We start from the raw sequence: 24,291 nt of genomic DNA on the forward strand, positions 1-24,291 counted from the left end.
ATGAAGATGGGCCACCTGCTAGACTGTGCCTGGTGCCAACATCACACTGTGCCAACATTGTTTGCCACCTAAGCCACCACCAGGGCGGATCTAGGCCAGGGCATGGGTCGGGGAGAGGCGAGAGAGGACAGGCCATTGGTCTCGACATACGATAGGTGATAAAGCATACCCTGGGAGTCTAGTGGAGGCAGTGGCCCTGCCTGTCTGATGGGGGAGGTCACTCTACCTAGGGAATCTAAAGAGAGACCTGTGAAGTCAGGACTAAGGCCTGAAGAGCCAGCTGGACCAGACAGGTGGCCCCCCCTGGCCTGAGGGTCCAACCCAGCCATAGTGCTCACCACCTGTCTCTACCAAGCCAGCAACAGACGGCTCAGAAAAAAAGTCCTTTTTGGTCGAGCTGAGCTGGCAGTAGGTCATGGAAGGAAGGCCACCTGACCTCACTGGTAAGGCTGGGTGGCTGCCTGGGCTCTGCACAGGGGGCTGGTGGGCAGGTGACAGTCATGTCTGGGCAGCCTTGGCAGCTCCCTTACCAAACACCAAATCTGCATGATAGCCTTCTATCCCACTTGTCCCAGACTGTCTTCCTCACCCTGCTCCACAGCTGCAAACACCCTTCGTGTCCTCTCAGGCTTGGCTCCTACTTAAGGAGCAAACGTGCCATGCATGCACATACACACTGAGTCCCACCCCTCACCGATGCATACAGGTTCCTGGTGGGGGTCATGTGTGTGAGTCAGGGAGGCGATTTCCACACCCTTTGCCAAGCTTGAGCAAAACAAGCCCCGAAAGGAGGGAAGAGAGGCAAGTCTCCGGGAAACATTCAACACGGATAATACCTATCTCACATCACCCAAGGGTCCTTTCCACACTCAGCCTCTCATGTGGGCTGTAGGTTGACCTCCTGGAGAGGCCTCTGATATTCTCTGTCCTCTTCAAGATTCTGGATTTTATGGTGGGTGGTAGACACCTGGATGCAAAGCTCATTGACACTGCATGATCTTACCAGGCATCCTTGCATTATTAACAACACGGGGGGTGGATCCTGAAAATCATCATGGGCCTCCTGAGGCAAATCTGACCAGCTGGTACCTTTGGTTTTGTGTTTTGGGGTGTTGTGTTTTGAGACAAGGTCTACTATGTAGCTCTGGCTGTCCTGGAACTCGCTATGTAGACCAGATTAGCTTCAAACTCACAGAGATCCTTGGGCCTCTGTCTCCCAAGTGCTGAGATTAAAGGCATGTGCCAGCACACCCAGCTTACTCAGTCTGTATTTACTCACTGATGAGAGCTTACCAATATCCTGGTTGAAGTCTGACCCACAGACCCTTCTCCGAGGCCCCTGCGCTCACTTACTAGTCTGCCTCCTTGTTTAACCCAGGACATGAGTCACTAAAGCCAACATCCTGGTGCCGCTCTGGTAGAAGCAGCTGCAAGCCTTCCCAAGGACCTGCTCCCGCACACTGCAGCGGCTCTCCTGCCACACTCAGCTCCGTATTGCATCACAAATAGCAATCACAGCTGTGTTTACCATGTATTTTCACCTGTGACCTTGCCAAGGCTACCAGCCAAGGCAAGGGGCAGCAAGACTGTAGATACCCGGGCCCCACACGTAGGCTACCGGAACCTGACAATCGCGTGTGCCGTTTTTCCTTTATCTCTGATGCTACCTACCAACATTCTACCTCCCACTGAGACTGTGAAACAGCAGGATGAATAAACAGAACTGTGGGAACAGTGAAGAGACGGCCCCTGTGAGGGCCAGGGCATCCCAAGGATGACTAGGGCACAGACTGACCCCCTTCCTCAGCCTGGCAGTGGCCGGCCCCCACCCACGCCCTTTCCTGTCCTTGCAGGAGGTTTGCCCAAAAAGTTGGCACGTGAAGCCCCGGGTTGAAATCTGTAGTCTTCCCACTGCGCCCGCCTGTTTTCATTACGGAGGGAAAGAGCATCAGAACCGTGTTTATAACCCCCTTTTAGATAACAAATCACATTTTCTTTTCGCCTGCGAGTGTGTTGAATTGATATTTTTTTCCCCTCAGTTTAATGGGTTTGTGTGTTCAGGAATGATCTTCATCAACCGAAACTCCTTATTGTGTTTGATGTAATGTCAGCTTTCATTACGTGCTTCTGTGTGAGCCGGGCACAGGGAAAGGCCGAGCCCCCTGGAGCCTGGGCCCTGCCCCAGCCCCCACCAGGCCTGTCTTCCAGGATGGGTAGGTGGGTAGCTAGTTTGGATGAGGCTGGAGATGAGTTGGGAGGGCAGGTGGAAGCCTGGGTATAAAGCCTTCTCTGTCCCTGTCCTGTCGTCTCTGTGTGTGCCACACATAGGAGATACCTCTTGAGTTACCTTTGGCCTAATATTCATGCTCAAGCATTGTGCCCGGCATTCAGTCACTGTGTCCAGCCAATAGCCTGTATATAACCCCAGAACCCCCGATGAAGACAGCCTGAGACTGTTGCCTTAAACATTTCCAAATACAGACCATCTGCAACCATTAGCCACAGACCCAGCATCTGGCCAAACTCTTCCCTGGAGGCATAAGGAGATTCAGAGAGAGAGTGGCCCAACCCTAAGGTCACACAGTATGCCCTAACCGGGCCCTGGCTGGGCAGGGTGGCCTATGTGACTTCCACCCCTCGTGGAGTGAGAGGCGCTCTGTGCATGCTGCTTTGCAGGCAGGTCCTTGGAAACAGATCAGGCCACAAAGAAACAGCCCCAGATGTGTAAGGAATCCCTGGTGCAACACTAAAGCATTTTGTTGCATAAAACCGCCGAGGAGCACCTGGAGAGAGTGACTTGGACAGTGGCCCTGGCCCTAGAGCCCATGGGGCAAAGTGGGATGGCCCCTTCTGTGCGAGTGGCACTTGCTGACACTAGGTTCACCTTCTGGCGGCCTCTGTCAGCTGCACTCGGTTCTGATTAAAGATCATTAAACATGAAATTAGCCCGTTTGTGTTACGGGTCCCCGGGGCGGCGGGTGATTATGACGTGCAGATGGCCAAGAACCCAGGCGGCAGACAGGCAGGCACGGGCCAGGATGGGCAGGCAGGCACATGTGAGTGAGGGCCACAGGCAGGCATACGGGCCCAGCTTTGTTTATTCCTGCTCCTGTTGTGTAAACCCCTTTGCATTTCACAACAAATCACAGATAATTAATAAGTACATGCTCGTAATGAGCAGGCTTTTTAATAGAAGAAATTGGAAGATGCAGTGTGAAGTCATTATTTCGCTGGTACCCAGGCTCTGCTCTGATTCTCTCTCTTCCTCACTCCCTGGTCCTGCCTCAGCCAGCCTCTCAGCAGCCAAGCTGGCTCTGACCCTGCCCCCACTCAGCCTGCAGGGCAAGGCCCTGGTACCCCGTGTCAGGGGAACCTGGGGTACAGCATCCTTCTAGAGAGTGTAAAGAACCTGAGGATAAGCCTTGGGGTGGGGGGCGGGGCACCAGCAGCACTGACTCATCCCGCTTTTCCTGGGGTGGCTTTGGGTGGAGGAGGGGACTGTATCAGTCCTAGAGGACTTGGACCTAAGGGCCCAGGCTGCATCTTGGGAGCCCCTGAGCTGTGAGCACTGAGGCTTCTTTCTCATCACCAGGAGGAAGACATCATGTACTATGACGCCAAGGCTGATGCTGAACTGGTAAGTGTCCCAGCTTTGCCGTAGAGGACAGGAAGCTGCCAGAGCCACACTCCCCCTTCTGGGTCACAATGGTCTCAGCTGTAAAATGGGTATTAAGACTCAACACTCACCGTTCTGAACTCAACCATGCTGAGTTGTGGTGGGCCAATCTCTCACCTTCCACAACTCCCTAGAGGGCCTTGACCCTCCAGGGCTGTGACTTCATCACCACTGTGGGCTAAGCTTCCCCACACGATGTGGAACAGGCTGGGTAGGGTGGTAAGGTGTTGGACATCAGGACAGTTCAGTCCTGACATGAGGGGCTCTCTGAGCACCATGGGAGTATGGGGGGGGGGAATAGTCCGGAGGGCCTTCCTGGAGGAAGGCGTGTGGGAGTGAGACATGGTGACATCTAAGCCCCTCCCCAGGACAGTGGAGGCTCCCTTCCCTGTGATTCAGGGAACCTCGCATCAGGCTGTGTAGAGGACTCACGGCCTGGCCTCACCCTCAGTGCTTAACCCTGCATCACTTGGTGACCTAAGACACAGAAGCAGCGGGGCTCCTCCATCTGTTTTCAGATGAGGCCCAACTGTGATAACCTCCCAGGAGGGGTGGCGCTGGGCCTCCGCCACTCTGTCTCCATATCCCATGAGTGTCGGTCCGTTTGGGCTGGCTTGTAAGGTAGTGAGGTCCCCGTCATGAAAGAGCTCAGCGAGGATGGCTATGGGGTAAGAAAAGGCTACAGAGAAAAACAAGAGTGTCTGTGGGTTCAAGCACTTGGGAGTAGATAGTGTTCAGAGAACTTATCAATGTCTGACTCCGGAGCACAGTGGTTGAACCCAACTGTAAACCGGGGTGGCACAGTGGTGTAGTGTCTAGTACTGACCTGTGCATGCTGACAGCAGAAACCCAAGGTCCAGCAGTCCTTTCTCGGTTCTGGAGACCTGGAGGCTTTCCCGGCCTGAGCAGAGGTAGCCCATGACACCAGGAGGTGGGAGAGCTAGAAAGGATACCTGTGCGGGCGGCCACAGTGCCAGGTTGGCCTAGGAAACCTTAGGGAGGGCAGGGGGCCGAGAGGGAGGGGGTGGGCTCAAGCAGGTGCGCTTCCCCTTGGCTGAGCTCCGTGGCTCCCGGAGAAGTTGCTAAAATTAAAGCTGGAATCTGAAATTCAAATGAAGAGCGAACCTTTAATTAGACCCTGAATCTAATTCCTTACCCCCCTCGGCAGCGGGCTGTAATTTTAGCAATCAGTACATTAAATATAAAGCAGGAGACTGCAGTTGCCCACTGCACCGAACTCGGGCGCTCAGGGTGGCACTAAGAGGCTCCCTGGACAGCTTTGTACCCAAATCCGGACCAGGACACTGTTCCCTGCTCCCAGCAGCCCCCAGCTCTATCCAGGATGCCCAACCCTGGCTCCAAATGCCTCACTTTGCCCCTCAGTCCTTGCAGGGGGATTGGAACTAGCCAGTAAGGAAGCAGTGCTCTAGGTGGGGCTGGGCTAGGGTCAGTGAGGCCAGAAGCCCCCAGGCCCGGCATAAATAACAGCATACACTCACCAAATCCCAAGCTTGTTGTGTTGTGTTGTTTTGTTTTTTAATCTTTGCCAGAGGTACAGTTAGAGATCTTTCTAGACCATTTACTTTTAAATTACCAGCCAGAAGGTGGGGGTAAGGGAAGAGAAGGAAGGAAAAGTTCGCCAGCTGAAAGCTTATCAGAATGGAATCCAAATGTCACATTAGTTGGGAAAGTTGGAAGATTAAATTTTCCAGCGCCCTTCATCTGCCGCTGACATTTGGGGGGCTTTCTTCTCCCACGCCTCTCCCTCTAAGTGGAGCGGACGTGGCTTATGCCTCCCAGACCGCTGGCTCCCTACTCCATCCTGTGTGCTCAGCTGCTGCCGAGCACATTTCAGGGGCTTCCCAAAGTGAGCAGGAGGTGGGTGTACCCAGTGAAGGGCATGAAGGACAAAAGCCTGGATTTTGTTGGAAAGAAGGGAAGGGGATTGTCCCGGGGCACTTCAGAGCTGTGCCTAGGATATGGCCTGGAGGTTGGAACACAGAAAGAGGGGTATGTCTGGGCCACGGGGAGCAGCGGAGGAGCAGCTCTGGAGACCCAAGGCGAAGAGAGGACGAATGGAGCCTGAGCCGAGCATAGTCAAAAGGGTCTTGGGTGGGAAGAGGGTGTGGGAGTGTGTGGAGCATTCCACGTGTCTCCTCTGCCTTCCTGTCTGGCTTTTTCTTCTTTCCCGCTGTCCTCTCTCCACCGGCTTCCTTCCATGCTTGCACACCTGCACGGGAGCCTGCTCCCCCATGGGCTGCAGCATCCACTCTAGCCGCAGCCCCACCCCGCCAGCCTGTGGTAGTAGGCGGTGGGGGGTGCTGCACAGCGCATGCCCAGCCTGCCTGGCCGAGAGATACCATAATTGGCACCTGTCAGGCGGCTGCAGCTCATTTTAGAAAATCCGCGGGGGCCTTTACAGTCCTGCTGCTAGCAGGCATGGTGGACCCTCCCTCTATAGGTCACCTGGTCTCTGTGCTAGCCTCCACTCAGCTCTAGAGCTCCCCTGCTACGGGGGATAGTGCCTCAGATGGGGCTAGGACTGGCTTGTGCTCTCTCTCTTTCTCTCTCTCTTGTACCAAGGAGCCTGCATGCAAGGAATGGTGGGACTTGGTGGGGGTTATGGGGGTGCAGAGCTGCGGAGGCCTCCATACAATTGCGCAAGGCGTGTCCTTGGAAGTAGAAGTCCACAGCCCACTTTAACTGGTTCTACCGTTTGCACAAGGCGTGTCCTTAGAAGTAGAAGTCCGCAGCCCACTTTAACTGGTTCTACCTTGCCTCCTTCACTGGCAGTTGCTTTTCAATGATGTGGAGAAGGGGTCGTTTTGGCTTCGGTTTTAGTCGGGGTTTGGCAAATGAATGGTGGATGCGTTAGGCAAGGGCAGGTAAATCCACAAGCCTTCTGGGGGAGGGGTCCTTACGCTATGTCCATGTTTCCCCATGTCCCCCCATCTGTCCCTTGTCTCTGCAACAACCTCTGTCCTTAAGGTGACCCTTTCTCCTGGGCTCTGGCCCTTCCCGTCCTCACCTGCAAACCTAACCAACGTGCTCCCCATTTTCCAGCCCTGACACGGGTGGGGGTGCTCTCTGCAGGATGACCCTGAGGGTGAAGACGTGGAGAGGGGTACCAAGACCAGCACATTAAGGCTGGACTTCATGGAGGACCCAAACTTCAAGAACAAAGTCAACTATTCCTACACGGCTGTGCAGATCCCCACGGACATCTACAAAGGCTGTGAGTGTGAGAGGGTGGGAACAGCCCTTCCCCCTACACGGGGGCAAGCCCACTTCCTAAGCATTCCCAGCTCCCTGAGATGGAAGGCTAGTGCCACCTGTCTCCGGCCAGCCCCCTGCACTCAAGGTCATACATGTTCATTTCTCTGACTGACCCACATCCAGGCCTTCAGCACTCTCAGCTGGAAACACAGCCTCTTAGCTTTGCCGGCGTGGTCTCAAGTCTCTGTGTGCACCAGTCCCACACACCGTGTGCATATATCTTGCTTCTCACTGCCAGGCTGAATTCCCTCAAAGCAGTTCCTTGCTATCCTTGCCCTTCTCTGACTCTATTAGGAGGGTCTGGGAGACCCAAGCATAAGATGGACACAGAGATTAGGGACAGAAAGCCACCCACCATAAACAGCAGCCCCAGACCTGATTAACCCACTCTGCTGTGATACAGAGCTGAAGAGTGGGAAACCGTTTCTAGCCTGGAGCAGCCAGAGGGTGTGGTGAAGCGGGGACCAGGAAAATGTAGTTGAGACTCCAAGCCCCAGGGACAGGGCAGCTTTGCACAGCGGGGCGACCAGGTCACTAGAGCTTACGTCTGTTGCCGAGGCTCCTCATCTGGTGGTCGGCTCTTGGCGTCTTCTCTCTACACGGCTCCAAATCCTCGGGAATTCCCTGCAGCGGTAGATCGGAGGCCCTGGTTCTGACTCAACTCTTTGAGCACCTGCCTATAGGACAGGCTCAGAATCCACCGGACTGGGAGGCTGGGAGGCTGGGGACCTGAGGGCGGAGGTGGTGGAGCCGCTGTATAGGCTCAGAAAGCAGGGACTCCTAGGGTGTCCCAGGAAGCCCCCCCCCCCGCCACGTCAGCCAAGTCTTCTGGGTGACCTCAGGTTGGGGGGGGAAATGCTCCCCCACCAGCAGGCTGCCCGGAGACCACCTCCTTGAGCCGGTCAAGGGGCACTATCACAAGCAGGCACGCTAATTAAAACAGGAGCCACACCACCCTCCCCAGTCACCCCTCGCTACCCACACAAATTACATTTTATATGTTTTTTATTTACTGTGTCACTTTTAATTAAATCTGTAATCGCCTGCCTGAGGGGGCATGGTCCCCATTTCCCAACTCAGTGTGATCTGACAGTGTGTGCACATGGGTGTGGTATAGGGGTGTGTGTGCATGTGGGGGTATTTGCATCGGTGTGTCCTGCCGATATGTCTATGTGGTCACAGATGTCTGTAGGGACAGCCCACCTGGAGCAGGGGTTACCCCTCCGCTGGTAGCCTGAGGGTCTTCCAAGTTTCTCAGACAGAAAGACTGAGAGGCCCGGTGATAGACAGGCATCCCTGGCAGACTCACAAGACAAATGGCATTATGTGAAACATCTGAGGGCCTCACTTCATTTTTTTCCTGAAAAAGAAAAACAGAAAGTGTTCAACTCGCTAGGCTTCTAAATCAGAAACAGGACCATAACACAGTGTTCAATAGGCAGAGCCAATGATAGAAATAGGTTTTGTGTTCGTAGTGTGGTCAGTTAAGGGGAACCACAGAGACAAAGAGGGGAAAAAGCCAAGGAGAAGGCGCTAGATGGCAGAGGCACGCTGCAGAGCCCGCGCGCACACACAAAGGGAGGCCAGAGGGGTGGGTGAGGTGAGCGGTGGGTGAGGGGGTCAGGCCCCTGGCAGGGCCACCGGCAGGGCCTTTGGAGGCTGTCTAGCACAGCTCATCTGTTCTGAGGGAATCAAAGCCTTGAGAGAGCCTTCTCTGGCTGTTACTTGAGATCTCTGATGGGGATCATGGAGGGTGTAGTGGCAGGGCTCCCCCTGCAAAGACAGAAAGAAACTAGGAAGAAATACTGAAGTCAGAGGCCTGGCTGAAGCAGATGTCTCATTCCTGGGTTGTTTTTTTTGTTTTGTTTTTGTTTTCTGTTCAAGGACTGGTACAGGGTATACATAAAAACATGTGCCCCCCCACACACACACACACATCAGGTAGACTTAAGGACACCCTGAGTTATGGGACAGGAATGTCAGCCAGGTTGTTCAACAGGGTAGAGACCTGTGAAGGTGTGGAGGGGTGGATCTGGCAGGAGGGAGGGGTCACTCGTGTGCAACTACAGGGGTTAGGGAATGGAAGGTATGGGTAACTAACTGGTGGTAGCATAGAAGAGCTCCTGTGTGCCCTTACCCATGGCAGCGATTGGGTTCCTTGGGTAGGTTGGTTTGGGGGTAAGGGGATAGGGTTCCTACATTTAGCTGGAAGCAGCGATTAGAGGCAGGAATGCCTGCCGAGGGTGCAGGCTGTATGTTCGTGTGCATGTGTGTGCAAGTGCACGGGCCTGTGCTGGAATAGGATCCTGGCCCCACCTCTGCCCTCCACAGCCCCCGCCTCTGCCCCTGCCTGCTCCTGGCCCCAGTTGATTAATCATGGAGCTGAGTGGCTTCCAGCTTATCAGGTACCTTAATAGCTGAATAATTCCAGCCCCATCAGCAGGCCCTTAATTGCTTTCTTGTGGCTGCAGCCTGGAGTGCATGCTGAGTGGGTGAGCTCCCTGGGGACCAGCCTCAGGCTCCAGGCAGCATGCTGGATGGGGGCCCAGCTCACAGCTCCCTGCCACCCAGGCAGCCTTTCTCCACGGGCCACAAGCCACATCAGCCCTGCTTGCTCATTGAGGCCTGGTTGAGGGGTAGGCTGAGAGGTTCCTTTGATGATTTGGAGGAGGAGGGGCAAGAAAATCTTCCTTGGGGAGCTGTATGGCCCCAAGTGAGATCCTGAAAAATAAAAGTCTGGGCAGGCAGAAAGTAGAGGAGGCCATTGAGGTGGGAGGCTTGGGCATCAGTGTCGTGGAGGGGGGTTTAGCAGGGGACAGCCTAGAGCTCCCCACCCCAGCCTTCTGCCCTGCCCCCCCAGCCACTGTCATCCTCAATGAGCTTAACTGGACAGAGGCCCTGGAGAATGTCTTCATCGAGAACCGTAGGCAAGACCCTACACTGTTGTGGCAAGTCTTCGGCAGTGCCACGGGAGTCACCCGCTATTACCCAGGTAGGCGCCAGCCTCTCTCCTTGGCCCAGCCAGCATCCATCTTGCTCCATCTCTAAGCCCACCCATCCTGAGGTGCACGGAGTAAGCCAAGTCGTTCTTGTCATACCCATCTGCTCCAGTCAGGCCCGTCCATCAGGCTCCCTCACCCTCTCTTTCCACAGCCACACCGTGGCGAGCCCCCAAGAAGATCGACCTGTACGACGTCCGAAGACGACCCTGGTGAGTGAGCAAGGAGGGGCTGAAGAGAGATACCCCCTCAGCTCCCCATCTCTTGCCTGCTCCCCTCCCTCTCAATATCCAGACCTCCGAGCAGGGCGCAGCCAGCTCTATCCAATTTTCATTTCACACATCGCTGCCACTGGAAAATGGATCCCATCACCCAGGCAGGCCGCCCAGCTGCCTCTGCCCCCACACATACTGCCCAGTCCTCCCCACCCACTCAGGACTGAGAGATCAGACCAGTGAAGATGTTCCCAAGGGTAGATACAGCCTCTGCCAGGCTAGCCAGCCCCACCCTACTCCTTTTGATCCCTAGATACCCTGCCCTCTGCTCTACCCTCCTCCCCCTACACCATGACCATCCCTCATCCCCCCATTCATACACAACCAGACTCTGTGGAGCCTCTACCTGGGGCAGAGGACACAAGCCATTGAAGCATTCTGCCCCTCTGGGGATTACCTGCCCCCCACGCCTCTTGTTTACTTAATAAGGGACCAAATCACTCATGTCATGAGAAAGGACTGTCTTTTTTTTATAGAGCATGGTCTCCCCAGTGCCCAGACCCATTCTGACCCATGTAGCGCATGGTCAATAGAAGTACATGAATCAATAAGTAGGTAGAAGGAGGAAGAACCACAGATCCCGGGGTGCTGTCCCTAACTGAGGCTTCTCATCCGCAGGTATATACAGGGGGCCTCGTCGCCCAAGGACATGGTCATCATTGTGGATGTGTGAGTGAGCACTGCAGGCTGGAACTGGGATGGGGCCAGGGTTGGATTCTGCTGCCTGAGAACATTACGAGGGAAGGGCGGGAGAAACCTGAGAGCCCACACGTACGTAGCCCCCCCCTGCCTGGTTTCCAGGAGTGGCAGCGTGAGTGGCCTGACGCTGAAGCTGATGAAGACATCCGTCTGTGAGATGCTCGACACACTCTCTGATGATGACTATGTGAACGTGGCCTCAGTGAGTGTCCAAGTGGCAGGCAGGCTGGGAACTACTCACCCCCATCCAACTTGCTCCCATGACAACCATCAGCCTTGGGCAACAGCTGCCCACTGGCCAGCCTGCAGCCACTTCACCACCCCACTATCCCCACAGTTCAACGAGAAGGCGCAGCCTGTGTCTTGCTTCACACACCTCGTGCAGGCCAATGTGCGTAACAAGAAGGTGTTCAAGGAAGCCGTGCAGGGCATGGTGGCCAAGGGCACCACAGGCTACAAGGCCGGCTTTGAGTATGCCTTTGACCAGCTACAGAATGTGAGCCCCACGGGTGGGCAAATGGGTGGCCAGGGGTGGGCAAGGGACCAGGATTAGTGACATGGGAAGATAAAGATGGATGGCCTTGTTAACACTAAACAGGCAGCTTAGACAGATAGCCCGCCTACTGTGAGGGAGGAGGGCCAGAGGGCCAAGCTTACCTGCCAGAGGAGGGAGGCCCTACCCTGGACCTGTGAGAGACCAAGGACTGCCTGACTCTATGTTCACCCTTGACTAGTCCAACATCACTCGGGCTAACTGCAATAAGATGATCATGATGTTCACGGATGGGGGCGAAGATCGCGTACAGGATGTCTTTGAGAAGTATAATTGGCCCAACCGGACGGTGAGGCTCAACCCTGGTGGGTGGCTGCCCTGAACTGGGCCCAGGACAGGAGAGGGCTGTCCTCAAGTGGCCACAGCAATAACCTCTTTGCTCCGACAGGTGCGTGTGTTCACATTCTCTGTAGGGCAGCATAACTATGACGTCACACCCCTGCAGTGGATGGCCTGCACCAACAAAGGTACCTCATTGGATTTCATTACCAGGGCATCTGCCTGCTGTGTCCTGCTGCCAGCTGTCCATCCATATGTCCAGCTGTGTGTTCACTCACTGTCTATCGGTCCTTCCATACAGATGGCTGTCCATTGCTTTGTCTGTTTGGTGGGCTGTCTTACTTGTCTATCTGACAAAGCATGTTTCTGCCCATCTGGCTATATATCCACTGTCCATCTGTCCACCTTTCCTGCTCCTACATCTGTTTGCCGACCAGTCCATCTCTCTGTGCATCGGGGTAAACTCTGAATGTTACTGATGTCCTAGGATGAGACTCCTTCCTCCACCCCACCTCTGCTGCTTCCTTAGACCTCTACAATCTATCCTCTTCTTCGCCTTGGTCACAGTGCCTGGGCAGTGGCAGAGAGCACAAAGGAGTTTGGGGGGAGTGACAATACACAGAGGGCTGCAGATATACCCTCAGGGGGGCAGTACCCCTGCGCTGTGGGTCTTGCTGTACCAGACAGGCCCACCTCTCCCCCCTTTACAGGTTACTATTTCGAGATCCCTTCCATTGGAGCCATCCGCATCAACACGCAGGTGAGGCTGTGGGGGAGGCCGCCCCTCTCAGTCTTTTGCCTCCCTCTGCTTGCTGCTGAGAGCCTTCCACTGCCGTGGGTCGAAAGCGACCCCTGGTGGCTGCTGTGGCACATGACAGCAGATGAAAGAAAGTGCGTGGGAAAAGGACATTTAGTACCTTTCCTCTTACCCAGGAGTACCTAGATGTGCTGGGCAGGCCCATGGTCCTGGCAGGCAAGGAAGCCAAGCAGGTGCAGTGGACAAACGTGTATGAAGATGCGCTGGTAAGGCCTGTGGGCAAAGAGGGGACTGGAGGCCCTCCCTCGGGGACATGCCCACAGGGGCAAGACCCTTGAGGGCCCCCTTATTGCCGTTGACCAAGTAAAGGAAAATGATAGAGATGGCCTATGCCTGAGCCCCTTCTCTGAACACTCGGAGTGGGGACAGCAATGGCCACAGGAGACCCCATCCTCCTCCTCTCCCTTCAGGGGCTGGGGTTGGTGGTAACAGGGACTCTCCCTGTTTTCAACCTGACACAGGATGGCCCTGGGGAAAAGAAGGTGAGGTGCCCAGTGGGTTATCTGGGGGAGGGACTGGCATGCCTTTAGCAGGTCTGGGGATGGAGGAGGGATAGGACACCCTACAAACTGGGTAGACCGACTATCTGTGTCAGCACCTTGAGGCCTTCAGTGTGAGGCCTGGGCCAGGGGGTTCCACCATTGACTTGGTTCATTACAGTGTACCATCCCATTCCTTTGTGCCCAGAACCAGCTAATCCTGGGTGTGATGGGCATCGATGTGGCCCTGAATGACATCAAAAGGCTGACTCCCAACTACACGGTAAGTGTCCACCTACCCCACTACCCCGCTCTGCTTCCCACGGTGATACAAGCCAGGCTCAGCAGAGGAGATACAGGGGTTGAAGGGCCTTCACAGGGGCCTCTGAATTCAGAGAATCAAGAAAGACTTCCCAAGGGGGTTGATCCAAAGCTGGGGCCAGCAAGCTTCATGTGAAGGACTAGGCTGTGACTGTTTCAGGCAGGTCTTGCTGACCTAAACATCCATTTCCCATGTTAATATTGTATTGTGAAAGCAGCTGCAGACAAGTCGCAAACACATGGGCATAGCTGTGGCCCACAGGGTTTCACTTCATTTTTGTTGGTTGGCTTTTTGAGACAGGGTCTCTCTATATGGTCCTGACTGTCCTGGAGCTCACTATGTAGACGAAGCTGGCCTCAACCTCACAGAGATCTGCCTACCTCTGCCTTCCAAGTGCTGGGATTAAAGGCGTGCGCCACCATGCCTAGTGGCCCATTAAGTTTTATTTGTAGACACTGGTATTTGAATTTCATATTATTTTCATATCATAAAAGAGAATAATTATTTTGATTTTTAAAAAATTCAGTGTGTATGGATATTTTGCCTGCATGTATGTCTGTGCACCACGTGTGTGCCTGGTACCTGTGGAGTCCAGAAGAGAACATTGGCTCCCCTGGAGTTACAGATGGTTGTGAGCTGTTATGTGGGTGCTGGGTATCAAACCCAGGTCCCTGGAAGAACAGCCAGTGCTCTTAACTGCTGAGCCATCTCTCCAGTCCCTTCTTTTGATTTTTTTTCTTTAATTTAAAAACATAAAACCCAGCCAGGTGGTGGTGACTCACACTTTTAATCCCAGCACTTGAGAAGCAGAGGCAGGCAGATCTCTGTGAGTTCAAGGCCAGCCTGATCTACATAGTGGGTTCCAGGATGTCCAGGACTGTTACACAGAGAAACCCTGTCTCGAAAACCAAAAAACACACACAAAAAAACCCATAAAACCCATTTGAGGTTCACATCCAAATTATTTCGGCAGGTGGGCAAGCCAGATTCAGCTCTGCCCAGAAGTGTGCTGGGTGCAGAACTGGGGAGGGGGAGCAGAGGGAACTCTTCCAGACAAAAGCCTGAAAGCCAAAGGCAGAAGCTGGAGCCAGGGAAGGGGTGGGATGGTGGCTTGGCTGGAGAACTTGGGTCTCAGCTCTGAAAGCAAGGGGAAGAGGGAAATGTGAAACAATTTAAGCCTGAACCGTGTGGAACCCTTGCCTGGCCTGAGAGATCCCACATATAGTAAGAAAACGATCAGAGGCAAAGCCTGGTCCCCAGATCCCACTCCCTCCTACTCGGCTTCCACCGGGCCTGCAGGAGTCCCGAGAGGCTCTCCCTCCTGTATGACGACACTGAAATGGGCACAGGAAAGCATAATTTGAGAAAGCAGTAGGTACAAGAGGGCCACAGTGGTACAAAAGCCACAGCTCCGTGGGCCTCGTGCAGGTGCAGAGGTAGGGCTGGCTGGTACCTCCGTGGGAAATGAAGCGTGCCTGCCTACAGGGCTTGTCAGTCTTGGTGGGGGCTGGTGTATGAGGGGCACCCAGCCCGGCTTCAGAGGCCGACTTAGGGCCATATGGCAGGAGGGGGACCTTTGGCCAAAGGCAAGCAGCATGGGAAACAGAATAGAGAGCAGCTCACAGTCTAAGAGATCCCTGCACAGCCCTCTGAGCCCCTCAACTCTACCTCACAGCTTGGCGCTAATGGCTACGTGTTCGCTATTGACCTGAATGGCTACGTGTTGCTCCATCCTAATCTCAAGCCCCAGGTAAGCCAGGTGAGTGGTCTCAGGTAGCAGGCAAACCCTCCAAGAGGAGGACTCCTGATTTCCTATTTGGCTTCCTGCAGACTACCAACTTCCGGGAGCCTGTGACCCTGGACTTCCTGGATGCAGAGCTGGAAGATGAGAACAAGGAGGAGGTGAGGTGAAGGCAGGGAGGAGGGAGGAGGTGGCTGACACAGGAGCAGGGGGTTCACACCCTTGGCCCTTGCAGATCCGTCGCAGCATGATTGATGGTAACAAGGGCCACAAGCAGATCAGAACGTTGGTCAAGTCCCTGGATGAGGTATGAAGGCAGAGGACGGGGGACAAGGGCATCAGGATGGGCACCCATCCCCACCCACCCACCCTAGCCTGCTCACCCAAGAACCTGACACAGCCTCCTCTCCCAGAGGTACATAGATGAGGTGATTCGGAACTACACCTGGGTGCCTATAAGGAGCACTAACTATAGGTAAGTGAGCCGGAGCTGGGCAGAGAGGGAAGGGCGAGGGACCCCAAAGTCTGAGCCTGGCTGCTTCTCCCTCCTGCACCCCTGTCCTGACTATTTATTTACCCTGAGACGTTTGGTCCCCCAGGACCTCCCCCCACACCCCTGTGGAGCAAGCAGCAGGTCCTGGGAGAACAGGACTGAGGGCAGGACAGTGCCCCTGACATCCCCCAACCCTAGGGTCTCCTGGGTACCACACCCTAGGGATCATCTCCACACTCTCATGGCTGCTCACAGTCAGCACCGCACCCTCAGAGCCAGGCTCCACCCAGCAGGCCAAGCTTCATAGGCGTAGGCTGGCTTCCTATGCCCCACACAGCTGCTCCGTGCTCCATTCTGAGATGCCAGGAGCGTTGGCACACCCCAGAACCAGCCCATACTGCCTCCGTGCTCTCATGGGGTTCATGTCTGCCTCCCAAAAAGCTTCCTGTCGGTCAGGAGATTGTGGGGCAGGTGGGTGCTGAGGTGGGCAGTGGGGTGGGGAATCACTTTGGGGCTAGTTAGTTTTGAGGCCTCCAGGATGGTTTAGGAAGGAGAGGGCTCAGTCCTCCAAGGTGCTAACTCCTAGGACAGGCAGTTGTGCAGGGGAGTTGTGGCAGCCACAGCTTGGGCCTCTCTGGCTCCGAGGCCCTAGAGAGGAAGTGTTAGTGTGGCCCATCTCTCCTCATCAGTGACCTGTGCTCTCCCCTCCCCTCCTCCCCAGCCTGGGGCTGGTGCTCCCACCCTACAGCACCTTCTACCTCCAAGCCAACCTCAGCGACCAGATCCTGCAGGTCAAGTGTAAGTGGCCTGGCCCCTGCCTGCGCCCTGCACCCCTGCCTCTGCCCCTGCACCCTTGGCCGGCCCCAGGCAGCATAGCCAGCCACGCTTGCCGGCAAGGCAGCCCCTCCTGCCAAGTCTGCCCAGCCTCAGGCGTGCCCACAGGCTGGGGAACCAGCCTTCAAAAGTCTGTGGAAATCTGCATGCTTGCCTTTTCTCAGATTTGGTTCTAGACCATTCTCTCATGGTTTCCGTTGAGGACTGTTTTTGGTTTTTCCTATCCCGTGTCTTCCCTTCTTAGCCTGCCTGCCCTGAACACTCCTGGGGGCTACCTTCCTGGAAGGCACCCTGCCCCCTTCTCTTCTGCTCTCCTTCCCCTGCGCCCCCTGTGCTGCCACTTCTGCCCCAAGGTCCCTTGTCCTCTGTTCCTCCTCTGCCCGCTCTGCCCCTCCTCCTTCAGCCACATTCTCCCACCATCCCAGTTCTCTCCCCTCCCCCTCCCTCTCTTCCTCCTAACCTCTCGCCTCTCCTTCTGCTCAGCCCCTCCATCTTCTGCTCAGCCCCTCCATCTTCTGCTCAGTCCCTCCATCTCTCTCTCTCTCTCACTTTTCCTCCATCCCTTCCTCTCCCCGACCCAGAACCGCTGCCCGCCCTCTCTCCCTAAGTCTGTCTTCTTCCCTCTCTCTTCCTTCTCTTCCTCTTTCCTCCCTCACTCCTGGTTTACACCCCTGTCCCGCCCTCCCTCTCCCTCTTTCACCCACCCCTGCACACCATCTCTCTCTTCCTTTCTCTCTCCTTCCCTCTCCCTCCTCGGCTCCCCCACTCCTCTGCCTGTGGCTCCCATGCATGCCTGCTCACCATGGGCCTCTCTGGAAGGGCCTGGATCTCAGGCCTGGCCCTGCCTGCCCAATGCCAGAGGTCACTGGGAGGGAGGCTGGGGCTCCGGCCCCACCGGGCGCCCCCCCACCTGCCTGGCCGACTGGGGCTCATCTCCTTTGAGTTTCTCGCTTGCTCTCTCTCTTTCTCTCTCATGTCGTTTTTTGCAAGAAGTTTCCTTTCGGTATGATGATGAGACACAATATTTTCATTCAAACAGCCATTGAATAAAATATTGTTTGTGCCCCTCCCCCTCCCCGTCCCCTTTTCGTTTGTTTTTGTGTTTGTGTTTTGTTTTCCTCGCTTTCTCTCTTGGTGGACTGTCCCAGTGCCAATCAGCAAACTGAAGGGCAAGTATATTCAGAACCAGTGCACCCTCCTCTCCTCACCCCACCCGCCCTCACGCCCTTGCTTGCCCCCCTTCCTGCCCAGGACCAGCCACACCCCTGCCCTCTGGGGCTCCCTCCCAGCATCCCTTGGCTCCTCAGTTCTTGCCTTTCCTCTGATCCTGACACCCCTCTTAGAGCCAGTAGCCCACTTCCGGGGCTGTCTGCAGAGAGTTCTCCAGCGTGTCCCGTGGGCCCAGACCTTCCTCCTCTTCCCCAGTTCTTGTGGGACCCCATGGGAAGCCCTCTGCCTCCTCAGTTTCTCTGCCCCTCTGAGACAACTCCACAGTGAGGACAGAGCTGGATGCTTCTCCACCACCACCCACCCAGCAGGGCAGGAGGCTTGAGGTGCAGCTGATAGTCGGCCCTCAGGGGCTCCTGTAAGGCTGTGGGAGGACGTCCCGGCAGACGCCCTCTGATGGCACTTAGGATGTCTCGGCAGACGCCCTCTGATGGCACTTAGGATGTCTCGGCAGACGCCCTCTGATGGCACTTAGGCCTCTGGGTTCTGCTGTGGACCCAGAGCTCACAGCCCTCCTAGAGGGGAGGTGGTAAGGCTCAGAAGCCTTAGTGGGGGTCACACAGGCAACCAGGCCACAGGAGGACAAGGCTAACCAACTACCCTGGGTAACGTCTGTGTCCTGCTGCTCCCACCGCCTTGCTAAGGACCCTTGGGCTATCCCTGCTCTTAGGTGCGTGCTATTCCTCGGAAGGGTCCATTGGTGTGGGAAAGCTATTCCCCTGGGGAAATAAAGGCAGACTCAGGAACTGTAGGCTTTGCCAGGCATGGGGTGGGATCTTCTGGATCCCAAGAGCCAACCAAACAGTCCAGAGGAAACCAGGCTAGTGACAAAGAGAAAAGTTCCCAGAACAGTAGATGGTGAACCACCAGGCCTTGTCAAAGGACAACGGGAATTAGAGGGGATGGCACATGAAGATGTCTGCCATTGGTACCCAGAAAGCTGCCTTCCCGGGGAACATTTGACTCCGTGGGGCATGAGGAACCACATGGGGCTGTCCCCCAACCTGGAAGCAGAGGACTCCCCAAGAAACCTAGAGTACTTGTCTAGCCTAGTCCAACAAAGGGAATAAGCTGGCCTGGGTCAGGGTGGGTTGCATAGCCCAGTCCCACTGGGTCAGGGTGGGTTGCATAGCCCAGTCCCACTGGGTCAGGGTGGGTTGCATACCCCGGTCCCACTGGGTCAGGGTGGGTTGCATAGCCCAGTCCCACTGGTCAGGGTGGGTTACATACCCCGGTCCTACTGGGTCAGGGTGGGTTGCATACCCCGGTCCCACTGGGTCAGGGTGGGTTGCATACCCCGGTCCCACTGGGTCAGGGTGGGTTGCATAGCCCAGTCTCACTGGTCAGGGTGGGTTGCATACCCCGGTCCTACTGGGTCAGGGTGGGTTGCATACCCCGGTCCCACTGGGTCAGGGTGGGTTGCATACCCCGGTCCCACTGGCTTGAGTTGTCTTATTTTCCATCTCTCACACCCCACACACTGACCCTAGAACTTCAAGGCCCTGGTACCATGACAAACATAGTATAGTCTCCCTCCTGGTCCCTCCTCCCTCCTTTTTCTTTCTCCTCCTCCTCCTGGCCCCACCCCCACTCCCTCCCCTTTGGCTTGTGTCCAAACCCTGCCTCACAGTCCTATCAGAAAGGAACAGTCCAACCAGTGACTGCCCAGCCCCTCAAAGCACCCCAAGTTTCCTATATCTAGAACTTCGCAGTGCATCGTGGGAGTATTTGGGAAGAGTGAAAATCCCTCTTGGGGGATAACTAAAGCCCTGGGGTAGAAGAGAGTCTGGGATGTGGAGGAGGATAGGATAGGGAAAGTCGAGTGTGCTGGCACGTTCAAGAGCTCAGGCAGGAGAATTGCCATGAATTGGAGGCTAGTCCAGACAACAGAGACCATCTTTTAAAAAAAACATAGGGAGGCAGACTGCCCGAACTGCACTAGCCAAGGCCCCCCCAAATGCACACAACAGGGCTGAGGATAGAGTCTAGTTGCAACAGTGCCTATTGCCCGGCATTTACCAAATTCTGGGTTCAGTCCCCACCATCACATACACCAGATGTGATGGTGCATGCCCATATCCCAGCACTCTGAAGGGTATGCATGAGAATCAGAAGTTCAAAATCATCCTCAGCTACATAAGGGAGTTCTAGGCCAACCTGGACTGCAGGAGACCCTGTCTCAAAAAAATAAAATATGCACCCAGCAGAGTAACCCAGTCCAGCTGGGCAGAAAGAGAGGCCATAGTGGAGCCCTACAGCCATATTCTCAGGTCTGTGAGTACATGCCCACATAAAGACAAGCATGTGCACACACCCCTGCATCCGTACCACACACGTGCACAGCTCATAAGCCTGAGGCACAGGCACACTGTTAGACCACCCACCCAGGCACTCCCAGCATTTTCCCCCTGGCTACTCCTAGGAAGAGAGGAGAGCAGACTTTCCCCACGTGCCCTGTACCCCCAGCTGGGAAAGCAGGTGTGCGGAGTCCAACAGCAGCCCTGTCTCAGCACACCCCGTGGGACAGTCCCTGCCCCGTGGGTTTCCCTTCACCCAGCATCCGGTTCCAGGACACCCCACCCTCAGACCTCCACGATGCACTGCAGTACCACCCACCACCCACCACCAGCTGTTCACACCCGTCTCTGGTTGGACTGTCTGTGCCCGTGAGAAACCCTTTCGGTTTGGCCATGTTGATGCCTGACACAGAACAAAAGCAAGACCTACCAAAATGCAAACAGCTGCGGCAAAGAGAGATCAAAATCCTCAGCCAAAAGCCGATTCCCTTCCTCAAAGTCTCTTTGGAGGCAAAGGAAGCTCAGCATGCGGTTTTTCCATTATGGATGTGATAAGAACAAGACTGGCGCCTCCCCCAGACCATGCATATATATAGCAGTGTGTGTATATATATGTGTGTGTGTGTGTGTCCGTGTATATGTGCTATACAGCAGTATGGAAGCATATACAGCCACGCCAAGGGACTCACTGCCGACAGAGGACCAGGCCCGGGCAACATATTGGCTATAACTGCCCTTCTCCTGCGATGCTGTAGTCTCCACAGGCCCTACACCCTCCTCGCCCTCCCTACTCTCTGGCTCAAACCTGAACGTGGAAGTGGCGGGTTCCCTCTTTGCTGGTGTCTTCCCCTCCCTCACGCCGCCTTGCCCCTCCCTGCCCCTCCAGCCCCATCAGCTCTGAGCCCCCTGGCCTCCTGCCTCCCCAGCCCCCGCCGGATAACCCCCCGTTTCTGTTGCAGATTTTGAGTTCCTGCTCCCCAGCAGCTTTGAGTCTGAAGGACATGTTTTCATTGCTCCCAGGTAGCTTGCGTGTGGCCTTGCTAAGGCGTCCTCCCCTCCCCTGACTGTCCTGGCCCCACCTCCTGCACCGCTGCCTGGAGCTCTGTGTGTCTATGTCCTGTGTAGTGTTGCTCCTAACCCCATACATAGCCCAGTATGTGCAGCTCTGTGCATACCCAGGCCATGTAGCCACACCAGGCAGCAGTAGCCAGTAGCCCACAGCCTATCTCCCACCAGGCCTGGGGCAGGAGGGCTTTGAAGTCTCTGCTACCTTCTGTGCCCTCCCAGGCAACCAGGAAGGAGCCCTTTCTACCTTGGGCTGGTCTGCCCCCTAGCACACCCTGGCTGGGCAGCTGCTGCTCTCTGGTTTATGGCGTTCTGCCCATACCTCCTCCTGACCCCCACCCCCATGGTCGTCCTGTGTCAGTGTTTGTGTGGGTCTGAGGGCTGAGCCAGCCAGAGCCCCTGTGGGTAGTGCCAGCGGTGCCGACCCTAGGTGTGGTGGCTCACTGAGGGGTGGGAAGGAGGGCAAAGGCCTTGAGGAACGTTTCCCTGGCGAGTGAGGGATCAAAGCCCAGAGCCAACCCTGGAGTTCACACTCAGTGTGCACACATGCATCCTAGTGTGGACACAATCTGCCTTGGACTACATCTGAGGAGGCCACGGCGGCTCCTGGTGCTGAAGCCCTCTCTTGTGACCTGGGTTTTGAATGAGAGCACTCCCCGGCGCCACATGGGGCTCTGGACACTCCAAACCTCTGTGTGTATGCACGCTGTGTGCATGCACCCACAAATTTTGGACTCTCTGTAGATGTCTGTACTTGTGAGTCACTGTGTACATGTGCAAGAGGCCAGGGGTAAATGTGGGGTGGGCTGTATGCATTAGTGATTGGGAATGGTCTGTGAGACATAATTACAGAAGCTGAGGGAAGAGACTTGTCATTTTTTTTTTTTTTTTTTTTTTTTTTTTTTTTTTTTTTTTGGTTTTTCGAGACAGGGTTTCTCTGTGTAGCTTTGCGCCTTTCCTGGAACTCACTTGGTAGCCCAGGCTGGCCTCGAACTCACAGAGATCCGCCTGGCTCTGCCTCCCGAGTGCTGGGATTAAAGGCATGCGCCACCACCGCCTGGCGAGACTTGTCATTTTTATAACTGGCTCAGGAGCACTGAAGAAGTGCTGTATAAGATGAGTGAATGAAGTACCCTACAGTGTGAACACACATGTCACATGTGTGGTATACCTTATGCACAGCTGTGTGGCTGTCACTGGGTACGTCCACACAGAGGGTGCACGTCACAAAGGCACGGAGGTGAATCAGTGGTGACTGAGAATCCAGTCCCAAGTGCCCACACTAAACTATGGGTCCTGGCACGGCCTGGGGAAGTAGCACATTTTCTTAACTACCCACAGAGTTGCTGTCACATAGGCCACTGGGGAGGTCCCTGGCGGCAGGGGAGTGAATAAGGGATTGAGCAAGAGAGATGGTTCCATCCATCAGGGGAGAGAGAAACATTGTTCTCCAAGAACCTTCTCGAGGTTCTGCCATACCCATGTTTTCTGGACCCAGAGCCTGAGGCTGGTGAGGGCCTGCTCACCCTGAGGGAAGAATATATCAATCAGAACACACAGCCGGTCCAAGGACCCACACATTCCTGCAGACTTCCACTGTGGCAGGATGGAAACAGTGAGCTCCAGGACACCAGAATGTATTGCCCAAAGGCACAAGGCCAGGAAGAGGCAGGATGAGGTCTTAGACGGCTGACAATGGCCATGCTGGTACTCAACCCCACCTCACGCCCATGGGAATGTTGTCGAGCATACAAGTGGATGAGTCAGCCACTGATATTTGCATTTCCTGAGACCTCTTGGATGCACCGCCTGGGTCTAACTGTACAGGAGAGAGAGCAGGTTCTGCAGGGCCAAGAGCAGGACAGAGAAAACCCGCCAGGGTGGAATCAGACCCTCAGGCTCTGTCCACTCTGCTAGCCTGCCTAAGTCCAGGCAGCCTACAGGCCCTCGGCAACCACAGCCTGTGGGAACACTCATGCCCCTCCCCTCAGCCTGGACTTCTCAGCCAATGTCCAGGCCAACCTGTCAGGAAACCTGGATCCCTCTGCCCTGTGCAGCCCCCCAAGCCCACTCTTCTCACCCCTCCCTACCCCCAGAGAGTATTGTAAGGACCTGAATGCCTCAGACAACAACACTGAATTCCTGAAAAACTTCATTGAGCTCATGGAGAAAGTGACTCCGGACTCCAAGCAGTGTGAGTACATGGCAGGGCATCTGGGTCTGGGCAGGGCCAGGGGTCGGAGCATAGAGAAGGGAGGGAGGGGACCGTACCCAGAGGAGCCTGGAGACAAGCAGACAGAGCCTGGACCAGGGCATAGAGAAGGTTTTCACCAGAGTCCTGGAGACTGGGAGAAGGAATAACAGGGAACTACAGTAAGAGACATCCTTCCAACTTTTCCTTCTGTTCCAGGCAATAACTTCCTTCTGCATAACTTGATTTTGGACACGGGCATTACACAGCAGTTAGTAGAACGGGTGTGGCGGGACCAAGATCTCAACACGTATGCACCACCACCCTGGCTGTGGCCGTTGTGTGGCGGGAGGCTGGGGTTGACTCAGAGGCCCTGGCCTTGCACCGTAGAAGGCAGGCCTGTGATCCCGCCTCCCTGTTGCCCTCAGGTACAGCCTGCTAGCCGTGTTTGCTGCCACAGATGGTGGCATCACACGCGTCTTCCCCAACAAGTAAGTGGCCAACCCCACTCACCAACAGCTTTCCCTGCCTGGAACCTTGCCATTACTTTACCACCCAGAAGCCTCTGCGCTGCTGAGGCCATTGTACACCACAAGCTGCCTGTGGCATACAGTTGTTCACCCGGTGACCTCTGCCTGTCCTGGGTGCTCTAGGGCAGCCGAAGACTGGACAGAGAACCCTGAACCCTTCCATGCCAGCTTCTACCGCCGCAGCCTGGATAACCATGGTTATGTCTTCAAGCCCCCGCACCAGGACTGTGAGTATCTGTCCGTGGTGCCCAGCAGCAGGTGGGAGGCCTCAACTGAGACCAGGGACGTGTGAAGAGAAAGGCTATGCAGAACTGTATGGGGTGCTGTAGGCTTAGACTGGGTCCAGCCCTGGGTTGGTAGGGCCCAGCTTGGGGTGGCCAGTATGGCCGGCCTTCTCTCCTGACTTCTCCACCCATCCCTCCCAGCCCTGCTAAGACCACTGGAGCTGGAGAATGATACAGTGGGCGTCCTCGTCAGCACAGCTGTGGAGCTGAGTCTAGGTCGTCGCACACTGAGGCCAGCAGGTGAATGCTAAGCC

At 55.4% G+C, this 24,291-nt stretch overlaps 1 protein-coding gene across 11 annotated transcripts in view; it reads left to right on the top strand.

The window, feature by feature from the left end:
* Positions 1 to 24,291, top strand: part of Cacna2d2 (calcium voltage-gated channel auxiliary subunit alpha2delta 2) — a 133,782-nt gene that overhangs the window by 105,249 nt on the left and 4,242 nt on the right. For 5 of the 11 annotated variants that reach the window (XM_052719894.1, XM_052719826.1, XM_052719833.1 and 2 more), the window contains exons 5-29: positions 3,593 to 3,637; positions 6,770 to 6,911; positions 9,813 to 9,944; positions 10,106 to 10,163; positions 10,845 to 10,895; positions 11,028 to 11,127; positions 11,263 to 11,421; positions 11,660 to 11,767; positions 11,867 to 11,945; positions 12,468 to 12,517; positions 12,691 to 12,780; positions 12,985 to 13,056; positions 13,262 to 13,336; positions 15,051 to 15,125; positions 15,206 to 15,277; positions 15,352 to 15,423; positions 15,530 to 15,591; positions 16,331 to 16,407; positions 17,592 to 17,612; positions 20,927 to 20,987; positions 23,129 to 23,226; positions 23,443 to 23,533; positions 23,652 to 23,714; positions 23,877 to 23,980; positions 24,179 to 24,277. In XM_052719894.1, coding sequence (XP_052575854.1) covers positions 3,593 to 3,637; positions 6,770 to 6,911; positions 9,813 to 9,944; positions 10,106 to 10,163; positions 10,845 to 10,895; positions 11,028 to 11,127; positions 11,263 to 11,421; positions 11,660 to 11,767; positions 11,867 to 11,945; positions 12,468 to 12,517; positions 12,691 to 12,780; positions 12,985 to 13,056; positions 13,262 to 13,336; positions 15,051 to 15,125; positions 15,206 to 15,277; positions 15,352 to 15,423; positions 15,530 to 15,591; positions 16,331 to 16,407; positions 17,592 to 17,612; positions 20,927 to 20,987; positions 23,129 to 23,226; positions 23,443 to 23,533; positions 23,652 to 23,714; positions 23,877 to 23,980; positions 24,179 to 24,277 — 2,056 coding nt within the window. The remainder of the gene's footprint in view (positions 1 to 3,592; positions 3,638 to 6,769; positions 6,912 to 9,812; positions 9,945 to 10,105; positions 10,164 to 10,844; positions 10,896 to 11,027; positions 11,128 to 11,262; positions 11,422 to 11,659; positions 11,768 to 11,866; positions 11,946 to 12,467; positions 12,518 to 12,690; positions 12,781 to 12,984; positions 13,057 to 13,261; positions 13,337 to 15,050; positions 15,126 to 15,205; positions 15,278 to 15,351; positions 15,424 to 15,529; positions 15,592 to 16,330; positions 16,408 to 17,591; positions 17,613 to 20,926; positions 20,988 to 23,128; positions 23,227 to 23,442; positions 23,534 to 23,651; positions 23,715 to 23,876; positions 23,981 to 24,178; positions 24,278 to 24,291) is intronic. The other 6 variants (XM_052719849.1, XM_052719884.1, XM_052719866.1 and 3 more) reach the window with 2 other exon arrangements.

The sequence above is a fragment of the Peromyscus californicus genome, unplaced genomic scaffold (assembly GCF_007827085.1).
Source record: "Peromyscus californicus insignis strain IS unplaced genomic scaffold, ASM782708v3 Scaffold_11__1_contigs__length_118956290, whole genome shotgun sequence".
NCBI lineage: Eukaryota > Metazoa > Chordata > Mammalia > Rodentia > Cricetidae > Peromyscus > Peromyscus californicus.